Raw genomic sequence first — 15864 nt, 5'->3', positions numbered from 1 at the left:
GAAACCAGTGGTTTCGGGGCACGGAGTGGGTTGGAAGGACGGGAGCTTCGTTGTCGAGCTTCCCGTCGCCGGCCCAAGTTGCCAGTCATGGCCGTGGGCCATTCCTCCCCCTCCCCCCTTCCCCATCCTCATGTGTTCTCAGCTCCGGCATTGCTCGAGGCGGGGGTGGTTGGCCGGCGGTCTCGGAGGCAGTTGGGGTGCGGATTTGCTCAAAGTCTCGGCCTTTGGTGACCATCAGGGCGGTCTGGAGGCAGAGCGGCGGCTCTGGCGGCGGGAGGCACGTTGGTCGTGGGCTGACCGCGTGGCTCGGGTGCGGGCTGGCAGGCACGGTCGCTTGGGAGGCATGGCTGCGGGTTGTTGGCGGAGCGGGGTTGCGACAGAGGGGTAGGAGCACCGGGGTTCACCACTTGACCAGCCCAGGCACTAGCCGACGGAAGCGGCGTCCGCGAACGTCGTTCCGCTCCCTGCAGGCTTCGTCGTGGTGCTCCTACCTCCTGCGTGTCATTCCGGGTGAAAACTTGATCTTCTGGATCAGACGATGATGGCTTTTTACGGTCGTATCCTTCTTAAAGGCATCGTCTTGGAGTCCCCTCTTTGGCCGTGTCCATCTCATCGCCCCTCGGTTGATTGTTGTGATGTGTTTGGTGCTTGGCACCTTTGTATCTCGCCTTGGTGTGTGAGTTGAGTGTGGTGGTGGAGTGCGTTTGTATCTTCTTACTTGCATGTGTTGGTGATGGTGCTTTATCTATAAAGCGGGGAAAACCCCTTTTTCGTAAAGGCGGTGCAACCATAAGACATTTTACTGATAGGCCCGAACCTCTTAACATGTCTGAAAGACTCCGATCTCATAAGCCCAAATAGTACGTTCTCGTGGTCTTATGTTTGCTCCAGAGTCTTTCAGCTTACCAGAATTGAACTCAGAACTCAACCTTTGTTCTTGGCAAATGCCAAGCAAACATATTGAAGAAGTTGAATAGGACGAACAAACAAATATGGATATACCTCATATGCCCCAAAAAAATTCTGGATCAGGCGATTTTTTTTTTTGGAACATTCTGTTGACATCCAACTACCACCGATTCACAAAAAAACATCCAACTACCGCCGTGCATTCTTCTTCCTCCTGCTCGCCCTCACCTGCCCGCCCTATCCAAATGCAGCCGCCGGCCGCCGGCCCGCCCCCAACCATCGTGCTTGTCGCCACGGCGGCCATCACTTTAAGCCCCCTCCACTGACCCGCACTGGTGAACCCGCTTCTTTGTCTCCGCCTAGGACGTGCAGCTCGCTGCAAGGTCATGGCTTGACCTTGCCTGGGGTCGGTCTTCAACCTCGTCCTAAAATCGACTAGCATCGAAGAAGTTGAACCAACTTTCTAGCCCGAACAAAAATTATATATTGTCCCAAGTTCAATGTGGATCTAAAAGTTTATATGCTGCTTACAAGACAAGTTCAAACAATATCTTCACATAAACCATTCACCAAAGGTCACAACGAAGCAAGAACACACCGGATGCATGACACGAGTCCTCTATCCCTTGACGCGCGCAATTTCGTCGACGAACCTTTTGAGGTCCCGTTGCGAGGACCCACCCGCCGCGACCGCCCTCACGGCCTTCTCCTTCCACTCCGCTGCCTTCCTCCTCATTGCCGCCGCCTTATCCCCGTCGCCCATCAGCTCCCTAACGGCAGCCTCAACCTCTCCCCTCCCGGCCTCGCGCGGCATCTGGACGCCCACACCCCACTCCTCGCACGCGTACCGGCAGTTGGTCACCTGCTCTGAGAAGAAGGGCCAACACAACATCGGCACGCCAGCGCACAGGCTCTCCAACGTCGAGTTCCAACCACAGTGGCTCAGGAAACCCCCGGTCGCGCGGTGGCCCAGCACCGCCTCCTGGTCGCACCACCCAACCATCAGCCCTCGTCCCGCGACCTCCTCCGCGAACCCATCCGGCACCGGCATCTTGCCATCATCATCGCCGTCGTCGCGCACCATGTCAGGCCGGACAACCCACAGGAACGGGCTGCCGGCGTCGGCCAGCCCCCGAGCGAACTCCACCATCTGGTCCCTCGTCACGACCGTGATGCTCCCGAAGTTGACGTACATCACGGAGCAGTCCGCCGCCTGCGCGTCTAGCCATGCGACGCAGCGGTCGTCCTCCTTCCACAAGCTCGAGGTGAGGGAGGGGAGGTACGACGGCGGCGAGACCTCCGGGCCGAGGGGCCCGAGGACGAAGGTGTTGGGCAGGCGCTCGCGGATGGCGTCCAGCGCGGCGCGCTCGAGGTCGTCGTAGGTGTTGAGGAGGATACCGTCAGCGGCGGGGGCGTCGAGCTCGCATTGCTTAATGTTGATGGTCAGCATCACATCGTCAGCGTCGGTGGTGCGTATGAACGTCGGGAAGTCACGTAGGCGGAGGTTGCTGATCATGCCAGTGATCCAGTCCACGGGGCTGTCCAGGTACCCGTTGGTGAAGTAGCTCTCATCTGTGCGAACGTGTGTTAATTAGAATAAAGTTCCAATGTATATCCCCCGAAATCAATATTCCAATGTACATAATTCTTTTTCAGTTTAAGATGGATGACACTATTGCCTTAACTTCAGCGACATTTTGAACGAAATTATGAATATAGTTCCTTTTTTCTGTTACCAAATACCCCGTTGGGGATGGAAATATAATTTTGCAGTTCAAACTCACAATATTTTATGTGCCATTACAAGCCTCTGTGCGTCGTCTGCCACGAGGAGGGGCACGCATCGGCGCATTGCCCCACGCGCGGTCGGCCTCTGCTGATGCAGATCATGGGCAACGCCATCCCCGGCGAGGGCTTCTTCTGCCTCCCCTACGTGGAGACGGAGGGCGAGGAGGTCAGTGCCCCGGTGGTTGCGGACGCGGCGCTCATCTCGGCGGCGCCCGGCAAGCTGTCAATCCCCATCTTGGAGGCGGAACTCCCCCACCTCTTAGAAGGGGAATGGGATTGGCAGGTGGCGGCCGTCGGGGACGACATATTCTCCGTCGTCTTCCCCAACAAGGCCATGCTGCGAATGGCGACGCGAAGTGGTAAGCTGTACCTCTCCCACAACGACATCATGGCAGAGATCAAGGAAGCAATTCTGGAGACTCCCAAGGCCGAAATCATGCCGGATGTGTGGGTCAAACTCTGGGGAGTGCCACCCAAGCACCGTCGCGTGGACCGTCTCATGGCTGGGACAGTGATGATCGGGCGCCCGATGGAAGTGGACAAGGCGTCGTTGGCGGGGCTGGGTCCAGTGCGGATGCGCTTTGCGTGTCGCTCCCCGGCCAAGATCAAAGGGTATGTTCAAGTCTGGTTCAACAGTGAGGGCTTTACCATTCGGATGGAGGCCGAGGCAGGTGGCAGGCAGGGTGGTGCCCCCCTCCCCCTCCCCCGGCAAGCATGGACAAGGGACCTGATGACATGGACAAGGACAAAGACAGGGACAAGGACGCGAGCATGGGGGATGACTCCATCGACACTGCGACTTGGGATAAGCTGGGCCTCAAGGACAAGACTTCGGAGGCCGTGGCCCCGACTGCGGGGGCCGTGAAGGACCTGGAGGAGCGTCAAGTTGGCGTGGGCAGCAACGAGACGGGCTTCAATCAATACGGCTCCAACATGTCCCTCGGCCTCGACCTAGACAAGGGCCTCTCGGCTTCGTGTGACTTGGAGGGCCGCTCCATGCTCATCTCCCCGGTTGTGGAGAAGGACGGGCTTCCCACGTCCGCGCGCGGTCTGGGGAGTGGCGGGGTGCGGCTCCACAAGAAGACGGCGGGCCGCAAGACTCCCCCGGTGGCGCCAACGAGTCCCCCCTCGGTGCGGGCGGGCACGCCTGTCTCGCACCGGATGGTGGTGATGGCGTTGGCTTCCCCTGGCGGTACGGTCGGGGGGCACGGGCAGGTGGAACCCCCGCCTCCCTCTGACGCTCTCCGGGCGGAGGTGACCAAGGCGGCGCCCATCTCCACGGCCAAGCGCTCCAAGGCGGTGGCGGCGACTCCGGTGGCGTAGGAACGGGCTAGTTCCCGGCCAAAGGGCGCCAAGGGCAACCTCCCTGCTCTCCAACGCGCGCAACTCTTGCTGGCCCAGAAGAACATGGAGACCGAAGGTAACCCCCTACCCCGTTTTACGATTTTCGACGATTATTCGGATGAGCGCCTTGGGGGTATTTTAGTGGATAGTGGGGTTGATCTGTCTGATGAGGGAGAGGCCCGAGAGCTGCTGTCTCTCATCCGCTCTAAGGAGATCGCGCAGGCCGCGCTTGCCCAGGCAGTGGCGGCCCACGCTGCGACAGTACCAGAAGAAGCAGGGGCTTCTCTGGTCCCAGTTGCTCGGCCCGATCGGGTGGACACAGCAGCAGGGGCTGCACCGTCCCCCCCACCCGTGGTCCTGTCAGGACACGGCGAGTGGCCAAGGCGGTTACCGCCCGTGGTATCCGCCTCCGCAATCGCATAATCTAAATGCGTTTCATCTTCTGGAACATCCGAGGCTACGGCCACGTTGGGAGGCGGACGCAGCTAAAAGAGTTCATTCGCGTCAAAAACATCGATGTAGTTGGCTTGCAGGAAACCATCAAGGCTGAATTCCCTCACCGAGACCTGCTAGCCATCGACCTGCTCGAGCGCTTCGCGTGGCAATGGGTGCCAGCGATAGGCCACTCTGGGGGTATGCTCCTTGGCATCAGCCATGTTTGCTGCGAGGTGGTGGCATGGGATGCCGGTCGTTTTTTCGTGTCGGCACACGTCCGCCACCGCGCGACACTCTGCGAGTGGGAGGTTATCATGGTCTATGGCCCGGCTAACCACTCGCACTCGCACGAGTTCTTGGGGGAACTTCAGGAGAAGGTAGCGGCCTTGGGTGTCCGCAACTTACCTCTCGTTGTGGGTGGGGATTTTAACTTAATCCGTTCGGGAGCGGATAAGAACAACGGGATTATTAACTGGACAAGGGTGTCCATGTTCAATAACGCGATTGCATCAATGGCCCTTAGGGAAGTGGCTCGCGTGGGTGCACGCTATACTTGGACAAACAAGCAACTCACACCGGTTCGGTCAGTGCTTGACCGAGTTTTTATGTCCACGGAGTGGGAGATGCTTTTTCCCATGTGCTCACTTCACGCTGAAACGACGATCGGGTCGGACCACGTCCCTTTAATCCTCTCCTCGGGGGAGGATCGTTTAAAACGAAGCCCACGGGTTTTCTTTGAAACTGCGTGGTTTGAACACCCGGAATTTGAACAAATTTTCCTCTCCAAATGGGAGACTTGTGTTGCCTGGATCGGGCACACGCGAGGGCCCATGGATTTCTGGATTACCGCAGGGGCGGGGCTGCGCGCGGCCCTCAAAGGCTGGGGGGCCAACCAGGGCCGTGAGGATAAGCTGCTCCGAGCGCGTTTGGTGGCGGACCTCGCCCGTATGGACGCTGCTGCGGACTCACAGGTCTTCTCGGAGCAAGACTGGGCTCAGCGATACGCGGTTGAGGCCCAGGTTGAGGCCCTCCTTCGTGCAGAGGAGGAGTACTGGCGTAGGAGGGGTGGAATTAAGTGGACGCTCAAAGGGACGCGAACACAAAATATTTCCATGCCTATGCCAACGGCCGGCGACGTAAGTGCGCCATCCTGAGGTTGCAATCGGAGCAGGGGCTCCTATTGCGCCAATAGGATATCATACGTCACATTTACGATTTCTACATCGAGTTATTGGGCTCCAGGGAGGAGTCCAGGGCCCGCCTGCGGCCAGATGTCTGGGATCCGCTCTGCGGGTCTCGGACGAGGAGAATGAAGGCTTGGGTCTCGCCTTCCTACCTCAGGAGATCGACCAGGCGGCCCTTGGGATAAAATCTAACACGGCCCCGGGCCCGGATGGGTGGCCGGTGGCGATGTTCAAAAGATTCTGGCAAGTCCTCAAAGGCCCTATCTTCGAGGTGTGTAACGGGTTTATGCGTGGCACAGTAGACATCTCGCGCCTTAACTTTGGGGTTCTTTCGCTTATCCCCAAAGTTCAGGGCGCGGACAACATTAGACTTTTTCGCCCCATAGCGCTTATCAACGTCCCGTTTAAAATATGTTCTAAGGCTTGTTCTACGTGCCTGTCTTCGGTGGCTCATCGTATTATTAGTAGGAACCAAACAGCTTTTATTCGTGGTCGCAACATTTTGGAGGGCCCGTTGGCCCTCCAAGAGATCGTTCACTCGCTCAAACGTAGCCGCCAGCCGGCAATACTTCTGAAATTAGATTTCGAGAAGGCGTACGATCGAGTGAATTGGGAGTTTCTCCGACAAATCCTTCTGGATCGAGGATTTTCGGCAGTTTGGGTTCACCGTATGCTGCAATTGGTCTCGGGAGGCCAAACGGCGATAGCGGTGAACGGAGACGTAGGGAACTTCTTCTGCAACAAGTGTGGGCTGCGTCAAGGGGATCCAGCCTCACCGTTGCTTTTCAACTTTGTGGCGGACGCCTTGGGCGCCATGCTAGACAAAGCTCGCGTTGCTGGCCACATCAGGGGAGTGGTCGGCAACCTGATCCCTGGAGGGGTGTCACACCTACAGTATGCGGATGACACTCTACTCCTTTTTGAGCCGGACACACACAGCATAGCAACGGTTAAGGCCATCTTGCTGTGTTTTGAACTCATGTCCGGACTAAAAATTAACTTCCACAAACGTGAAGTGGTGTCCATAGGATGGACGCGGCCGAAAGTGAACGGGTGGCCAACTTGCTAAATTGCAAGCTTGGAAAGTTCCCGTTTACCTACCTTGGCCTCCCGATCGCAGAGAAGAAATGCTCGATTGCCGATTGGGAACCTCTCAACACTAAGGTGGCGGACCGGATATGTCCGTGGAGAGGTCGATTTATGTCTTCAGGGGCAAGACTAATCCTTACTAACTCTAGCCTCTCGTCCCTACCCATGTTTGCCATGGGTATGTTCTTGTTGGCTGATGGGGTCCATAAGAAAATGGACACACCTCGGGCACGTTTCTTTTGGGAAGGAGCGGGCCCTAAACGGAAGTACCACATGGTTAAGTGGCAAGCCGTCTGTAGACCTAAAGCCCAGGGGGGCCTCGGGATCATCAACTCTAAGCTGATGAACATTGCACTTATGTGCAAGTGGATCTGGAAGCTGTCACAGGGAGGGACCGGCCTCTGGATTGACCTCCTCCGTGCCAAGTACTTCCCGCATGGGAATTTCTTTGAGGCATCTCCTCTCAGGTCACCTTTCTGGACCTTCATCCAATCCCTCAAACCATACTTCGCCAGGGGCGCGAGGTTCACGGTTAATAACGGCCGCTCCATCCGGTTTTGGCACGACGTTTGGATTGGCCAGCAACCCCTTTGGTCTGAGTTCCCCCATCTCTACTCCATCGCGGTTGAGCCCAATCAACTGGTGGCGTCGGCTCTTAGTGCCACCCCGCCCCCATCTACTTCAGAAGGGAGCTCTTGGGGCCGGAGCAGCCAGAGTGGGATCGCTTGCGGGCTCTGATAGCGACCGTACGCTTGTCGGACTCCGCCGACGAGGTCTCTTGGAGACTCTCGGGCTCTGGCAGGTTCACTGTCAAGTCAATGTATAGAGAGCTGTGCCGCGGCCATGCCCCCATGGCAGCCACGGGGCTTTGGAAGGCGCGAATCCCGCTAAAGATTAAGGTCTTCCTTTGGCAATTATGCCAAGATCGCCTTCCTACCTCTATCAATATAGCTAAGCGCAATGGCCCTGCTTCCGGGCCGTGCGCTTTGTGTCGTAACGCGGAAGATGCTGACCACACGTTCTTCCGCTGCCCTTTGGCGCGTTTTGCTTGGAGCGCGGTCCGTGAGGCCGCTGGGGTGGATTGGGATCCACGCTCACGCTCTGAGCTTGTGTCTTACTTATCTTCGATCCAGGGCTCTCTACGCCGGATCATGTGGACGTGTGCTTCGGCCATGCTATGGGCCTTATGGCATATTCGTAACAAGTTTACTATTGAGGGAGCGTTTCCCTCTCACCCCGCTGATGTTATCTTCAAATGCATCTTATTCTTGCAGCAGTGGGCTCCGCTGGGAAGACAACAGGAAGCTGATCCCCATCGACAAGCTATCGCATGGCTCCGCACAGTCTACTCGGCGTCCCGAGCCTCGTCTCCTCCGTCTGCTGCCTCATAGGGATAGGCAGCCCTTTTGGTCCTGCTTCTTTTGAGCCTGCGTGCTCGTTAATCTGGCTGGCTATGCCATGTAACGCACTTATCAACGCTTTCGCCTTTTGGCCTTTCTTTGAAACTTGGCTGTCTAGCTTTGGTTCCGTTTAGTTGGTCTGTTCCATGTTTGCACGCTGCCTATGTTGAGGGCTTTATTAATTTAAAGCCGGACGTCTCTGACGTCTATGTTCTAAAAGAAACTCACAATATTTTGCTCACTTAAGTAAGCTCATCCCTAGATTTTGTGTGTGGAATATCCCCTTTAGAAATGACATAACAAATTTATGTGCAAGTAAACTTCTAGAACAATATATGTGTAATTAGGTTCAAACTCTAAAGGATGGTACTCTAGAGCGGGTCACTCTGCAATTCATAAATCAACCCACACCAATGGTTCAATAACCGATCAAAATGTCAAGAAGAGTGAATTGCTCCTCACATGACCACACCTCTCCAAGCAAGACATCCCCTAATATTGCAGTTATGCACTATACCCCATAAACTAGATTCACGGTTTGATGTTTACGCCACGTGCACCATTATTGTCACCAAAATTTTGTCGTTTCTATTTGCACCGTCGGGCTCTTTGTGATGAGATCTATGTATGTTTGAAGACATTTTAGTTTTCTGTTCTGGTAGTTACTACTCCCTCTGTTCCAAAATAGATGACCCAACTTTAGGGAGTAGATCTTACCATGTCGGTTCCAATATTATAGATTTATAGCTGAAGTTCTATCTGATACGATAAAAGGACAAATACTAATCATCTTCCAATTTTCTCTTGAAGTTTCTAGCAAATGGCTGACCATCTACCACTTATTTGCTTAATACTCTAGTTACCTAACTTTATTTCATTACGTTCGTGTCTACTTATTAATATCTTAGCTCAATGCAAGGATCAATAGATAGTCTGGATATCTTTACTAATAAAGGGGATGATAATAAAGGTGTTATGTTGAGTCACTCAACGACTATAGAATATCCCATCATGGTCGGAGCAACAAAGAGAGTAAATGAAACCCAACTGTGTAAGTGTTAATAGTAGCCCGTTCTTTGTAAAAGCAAGTGGGTTCCAGGGAAGAGACGACAAAGGAATTGTATGAAATTTTATTCTCTACCACTTGGCATTCCAGTATGAATATGACCATCTCTACCACTAACTATTTTTATATAGGTACTAACATTTATCGTGTTATCAATTTGAAAATTTGGAACTTTTGGCGGCGCAAGGTGAAAGTGCATCTAGTGCCACTAGTGTACACATGACAAATGATAGAGGGACTAATGGCTTACTAAGTGTACACATGTTCATACTACAAAAGTTTATTGGTTTAACCAATGATTGTGGACCCTTAAAAATTGAATTATCGAAAAAAGCTTAGAGCTAGATTTTTCTTTTTTTGCGAATCAGGCTTAGGCTAGAAGACTAGTGGTGTTTTCCTAGTAGTTATAGTGGTATATAGAAGCACACCGAGTAGAGGACAAGCCACATTATGAAAAAGGATAAGATACTTACGATGGTGGATGAATCTTGTAGTTGCTCTGTTAATTAGAACTAAGAACTTAGTGATCCTTGGTGATACATCTTTCAAGCAAATGCTCCCGGGAATAGACTATGCGTCAAAGTATTAGGGAACCATATTGTATTCATGCTCCAGCCAGCTTATCTAAAAGTACGATCTGATGTGAGATGTTGTCAACATATTTCAACATTCCCACTCAAGTCTAGGCTTTTTTAAACCTTAGACATGGGATCGATGTAGTGGTATTGTCTTGAACGCGAGACCTCTTGGCTCTATACCATATTGAATTTATGGGTCTGTGAACTTTTTCAAAAGTCTGAATTGATGGAGAGAGAGAGAGGTGTCAAACATATATCAGCAAACCTGTCGTTTAGGGCAATGCTCTAGGGTGTCACACCTCTGAAGCCGGTGCTTCCGGGATCCTCTATTGTTGTTGTGTGGTTAGCTATAAATAGGACCCGACCAGTTTGGTCTTTGGGGCGTGTTAATAAAACTCCCACTATTTTATTAACTTTGCATATTAGCTTTGTTCTTGGTCAAACTGAATAAAGTTTGAGCAAGTTTATTAAAAACAATATAAACATTTAGTTATTTATAATAGCAAATATATGTGAATATTTTCAAATGATGAATCTAATGGTATTAATATGATATTTTGGAAATATAACTTGATCAAAGTTTTGACTCAATATGTGAACTGAATAAAAATGGAGTGTTGGTGTCGTCGAGTAACCAATCAGCTACGTAGGACGTTCAAACGAGTTACCTTTCGGCCCACTTGAGGTTATTTTACACATGACTAGATTCGGTGTGAAATATAAAAAGCTATAGCCTTATATTTATACATTATCTTTTTTTTTTGAAAGTGGTACATTATCTTTTTGAAGTAGCTGACCAAAGAGTTTGATTCTCCTGTTGTTCTCACTATCGTATAGGTGACTGAAACGTCGGAAGTCTATGACGAAATACATTGATTAGCTAGGTACCAATATCCAATGAAAGCCGAGTTAAATGGTTCATCTTTGAAGCATGACCTTTCCTTTGTCTTTTTGCTCGATGACCATCCGCGAGATTGAACTAGGCACGGATGAAAAACCATCTCTGATCTAGCTAGTAGGCTTTTCAAGTTCTTATGTCCTTTGTATTAAGTACTACAGATGTGATAGCTATGCTTAGAACAGGTGATATACTATATGATGAACACAGTTCATTACCTCTGAATGGCACGTATCCTCGCTTGACAAGCTGATCGAAGTTGAGGTAGCACAAGAAGCCGCACGCGCTGGGGGTGAAGAAGAGGTACGCCAGCAGCCCCATGTCCTTGGCCGCGTGCACCGCGAACCCCATGGCGCCGTCGGCGACGACGCAGGTCACCGGCGGGACCCCCTCCGTCCTCCCGAGCCTCTCGACGAGCTCCCTGAGGTGGGCAGGACACGCCCGGCGCGTGGCCTCGCAGAGCGCCCAGATGTCCTGCGTGGCGTCGTGCTCGGAACGGGGGAGCCCGTCGGGGATCGTCTCGAACCGGAAGCCGTCGGCGGCGCCCGTGACGGCGCCGAGGCCGCGGGAACGGAGTAGGCGGCCGTGGTTGTGCTCCGTATGGACGAAGGTGACGTGGAGCCCCCGCGCGTGCAGCGCCTTGGCCAGCCGAAGGAACGGGTTCACGTGACCCTGCGCCGGGTAGGGGAGGAGCAGGATGTGCGGCGTCGTGGTCTTGGCCGGCTTCGAGGACGGCGCCATGGCCATGCTCTTGCTAGCTCTTGTATGTCTCGCGCTCTCGGCAGGTTGGAAAAAGACGGCGGGGCTCTGAATCGGTGCGGGCATGTTGTTTCAGTCCGGTGTATTATGTGTGTGTGGTGGGTGGGTCGATGAGGTTGCTGCTCCGCGGATAAGAGAGACTGGCTCTGAATCGTGAGTTGCTAATTACGCGCGCGGTGCACTCCCATGTCATTTTTGGTGCATAAATCATCTTACGAAAACCTAATAAGACGACTTATGCACCGGTGCGGAGGGAGTAGTTATTTTCTTTAACCCAAACTAACAAATTGGCCGTCACAAATCCAACGGCATCATCTTTTCGTCTATCGAAAAGGCAAAGTATTTATTTTTGACAAAAGTAATTGGTGAACGATGTCAATTCTTGTTACAGATTTGAACGCAGGCGTCAACAAGGAAAACTCGGTTGAAATTGTTGCTCTTAGGTGTCTGGTGTTGATCGAGATGCGGCTTGACGATCTGTTTATGGCAGGCTCTTTTGTGTTGTGTTTGTATTTCTTGCGGTAGCTAATCGTTTGTTTCACTCAGGGGTTTCGCACACGAGTTGTAGTCTCTTGTACTTGTCTTCTGACTTCCATAAATCGTTTGTTTCACTCAGGGGTTTCGCACCGAGTTGTAGCCTCTTGTATTTGACTTCTGACTTCTATAAAAATATGATACAACTAGACGTACTTTTGAAGAAAAAAAAGATCACAATTGTGTGACACTTGCTTCTTCAGCTTCTTCTGCACCAACCGCAGCAGGAAAGGCACTCGTCATGTCTTCCTCCGCTCATCCTGAAATTTTAAATGCATAAACATTACAACTTTGTATATATGTTTATTTTTAAAGTTTTTTAAGTGAAAAGTTTGAACTTTGAATTTTTCAAAATTAACGCTTCCATGGAGCTCGGTCTCGAAAATGCCCTACTCAATGTTTCTTAGTTATCTTGTCAGATCTGCACGAGTACAATAAAACATATATACTGAGCAAGTTTTTCTAACTGCTACCCACACAAAAAAAAAGTCTTTCTAACTGCCAAGTTAGAAGTAGAAATGTTTCTTAGGGCGTGTGCACCGTATGAAAAAACAAGGTGACCGAGTGTCGTACTTAGTACTTAGTCACACTAAAAAGCTCCCTGATGTCACAAGCACACAAGCTCAATCAGTTTACAACACTTCCCGTGATAGCACGGGGTTTAAAATGGGACGTGGTTTCAAAGGAAATTAACAAAAAACTTCCTGTCATGAGTGCAGGCCACAGAAACAAGAGATATACAATGGACCAATGTTTACCGTGATCAAGCAACATTCCATCATCATTTTCCCTTGGCGGTCTTTCTCTTCTTGGACGCCTCTTTCCTCTTCCTCTCCATCTCCTTCTCTTTGGCCTCTCTTTCTCGTTTCTTCTTGGCCTCCTCCTCGCGCTTCTTCCTCTCCTTCTCAACCTTCGCCTTGAGCCTCTCCTCTTCTTTCTTGTCCTTCCTCATCTTCTCCTTCTCCATTCTCGCCTCCTGTGGTGACACGTTCTTCCCCTTGCCTTGTACCTTGCCGGCCGACTCGACGTTCTCCATCGCCTTGGCCCTCTCGGCAGCCCTTCTTATCCTCCTTCCCTCCTCCATCTCGTAGGCGGCCAGGTTCCTTCTCAAGCGGAAGCAGGGCGTCTTCTCCGCCTCTTCTCTTCGCTTCTCCGCCTCTTCTCTTTGCCTCATCACCAGTCTCCGGCGCTCCTCTTCGGCCTGACGTCGCCGTCTAGCTGTGAGCCAGCACATGGTGATGCGATGAATTAGCTCTTTGAGGACTAATGCTCAGTTGCACTGCTAATGGTGGCTAATCTAACATCGATCTGCTGTAGAAGCAAGTTTCTTGCTTATATATGGGCCGTGCTGGTCTCTGTGATGAGTCTCAAAGTCGTTGTCATTGACGGGGATTACGAGGTTAATTGTCGTCCGATCCATATTAATGGTATCTAGCTAGACTGCCGGCCGTAGACTCGTTCAGGGTTGCATGCACGTACAAACGTACTCCTAGTGTTGCCAAACGGCGAGAATATGCAGTTTATGTTGGGTGATGATTCTTCCTTTTCTATTTTCTCACTGCAACGGCGTATGAGGTGTAACCGGTGATTTGGTCTAAAGAAAAGTGAGCTGTGAATACAAACGTTGAGTTGGGCTAGGATGGGCCAGTCTGACTCTTCGAATAACTTTCTACCAGTGTTCTGCGAACATTATTACCGTTGTCTAATGGAGAAAATATTGGCTCCATGAGAGCATCTACAACCGACTTTGACAAATCCGGTCCCCTACACGCCCACAGGCGCGTCCGGGCGCGTCTACGGACAACGCCCGCCAGCCCATATATGTTGCGCCGCACATCCATAGATCTCAAATGTCAATCCTCAAATCCATGCAATTCATGCACTTAGATCATATGATACAAATTGTCCGAATTCAACAGTTCGAAACAAATCAAAGCAAATCATAATTCAACAAACCGGACATGCCAAAATGAAATCCATATCTGAACGTGACGATGGCTCGCTTGTCGGATCACTGGCCGGACGACATCCAAGCCGCCTGCTCTGAGCCCATGCTTGCGTCCTACTCCGCCTGCATCCTAGCAGCATGCTCCACTGCCGCTGCCGCAACCGCCCTTGCCGCCTCGTACTCCCTACGGTCGTTGATCTCCTTCTTCTTATCTGCAAGCAAGCCCATGTCCGCACCTCCCTGCGACGCCATCGCTGCCTCCCTCTCTCGCTGTTGGCGTTGCCGCATCTTCCGGGCAACGTTCTCTGCCTTGCACGACGGAGCCGAGGAAGCGATGCCGACAGACGAGGCGGACTGCATCTCCGTCGCGGCGGTCGGGGACGGGCTGGATGACATCTACGCGGCGGATCCGAGCCGGTGGGCGGGATGGGAAGCAAGGGTGGCGGACGACGAGGGCTCGGGCGCGGGAAAGGTTGGAGGGCGGCAAGAGGAGGAAGGGTTTGGTGAATTTGGTGCAATTTACGATTGGGGTCGGGCTGTTTGGTCTGATGTGGCGGGCGCACCCCGGTGCCCCTATATCCGCTCCATATTTGAGCTGGCAATGAGGGGTGTCGGTCAGCCCGTGCATTTGAGGTATGTTTAAGGAGTCTACTTGGGTCGAAATTTCGTGACTGGTCAGTGACCGGGCGGCCCGCCCAGGCGTTTGAGGCGGCTTTAGGGTGCCCGACTGTAGATGCTCTAAGTTTTGCGACGTTCATTTGAATCCCCTCCTCATCGTCCATGCTATATGAATAGCTTAGTGGTGGTGATCAAGATCCGATCAATCGGTTGGGGTGACTGCAGACTGTCCTGCAATGACCTCCTATGGCTCCATGACGGTGGTGGTTGTGCCTCTCGCGGAAGCAAATTTGTGCCTTTATGAGAAGAAAATTTGTGCTTCTTGTAGAAGAAAAAAAGAACGTGTTTTTTTCACTCACGGAAGCAAATCTGTGCCTCCCATGGAAGAAAAAAAATGTTTTTTTAAGAGGCACAGTTGTCCTTCTCACGTGTGCCTCCCGTGGAAGCAAAATAAAAAAATATGTTTGTTTTCTTCTTCATGCCTATCGCGGAAGCAAATATATGCATCCACTAGAAGCAAGTTTGTGCCTCTCGTGGAAGCAAAAATACGCTCGGGGGGTGGGGGGTGGGGGGTGGGGGTTCGAGAGGCACAACTATGCCTCTCACGAAAGCAAATCTGTGCCTGCTGTGGTAGCAAAAAATGTATTTTCTTTTTTCTTTTCCGAAAGACATAATTGTACCTCTTGCGAAAGCAAATCTATGACTCTATGAGAAACAAATCTGTGTCTCCCAAGAAAACAAAAAACAAGACATTTCCCCTTTTCCAAGAGGCACGTTTGTGCCTCTTGCGAAAGCAAATCTGCGCCTCCATGAAAAGCAAATTTACGCCTCCCATGAAAGAAAAAAATATTTTTTCTAAAAAAATAGATTATTTCTCCCAACCCTGTACTTCGTTGTTCCAGAACTGCTAGCCAACACGCCATTGTCAAGTTTGTGTTAGTTATGTAAGGAGCGGCGCACTTGACCTAACATAGCCAGATTTCTCCACCGACTTTTGTTTTGCTTTGTTTTTGTTTTGACACTGTGTTTCTTCGTTTTTCATTGGTTTTTTATTTTCTCTACTTTTCTTCTTTTTTGTTTTCGTTGTTTCTTTCTTGGTTTTCGTTGCCTTTTTTCTTTTCTTTTTTTTCTTCGTTCTTTTTCTTTGTCGTTTTTCATCGGTTTTTTGTTTTCTCTCGGTTTTCAATGTTTTTCTATATACACTTTTGGTATATATCTAATACATTTTTTTAACAAATGTTCAACAATCTTCAAATAAAAAATCATCATTTTATTTAATACATGGTCAACATTTTTTGAATACATGGTCAACAC

General features: G+C 51.2%; 1 protein-coding gene across 1 annotated transcript; it reads right to left on the bottom strand.

The window, feature by feature from the left end:
- Nucleotides 1-902: 902 nt before the first annotated feature.
- Nucleotides 903-11537, bottom strand: LOC123044148 (UDP-glycosyltransferase 85A2). Its single transcript, XM_044466801.1, has 2 exons — nucleotides 10910-11537; nucleotides 903-2481 (listed from the first exon to the last, which is right to left on the bottom strand). Exons 1-2 carry the CDS (start codon nucleotides 11514-11516, stop codon nucleotides 1529-1531), a joined length of 1560 nt encoding a protein of 519 aa, XP_044322736.1. The 5' UTR covers nucleotides 11517-11537; the 3' UTR covers nucleotides 903-1528.
- Nucleotides 11538-15864: the final 4327 nt, after the last annotated feature.

This window comes from Triticum aestivum, chromosome 2B, assembly GCF_018294505.1.
Source record: "Triticum aestivum cultivar Chinese Spring chromosome 2B, IWGSC CS RefSeq v2.1, whole genome shotgun sequence".
In the NCBI taxonomy this organism is placed as follows: domain Eukaryota; kingdom Viridiplantae; phylum Streptophyta; class Magnoliopsida; order Poales; family Poaceae; genus Triticum; species Triticum aestivum.
This window is presented reverse-complemented; position numbering and strand designations above follow the sequence as displayed.

What these genes read in the sequence shown, in the direction of transcription:
- LOC123044148 (XM_044466801.1), bottom strand. Translation starts at nt 11,516, where the DNA reads ATGCCCGCACCGATTCAGAGCCCCGCCGTCTTTTTCCAACCTGCCGAG. An exon ending in AGGATACGTGCCATTCAGAG is followed by an intron (nt 2,482 to 10,909) that starts GTAATGAACTGT and finishes ACGTTCGCACAG; the next exon opens with ATGAGAGCTACTTCACCAAC.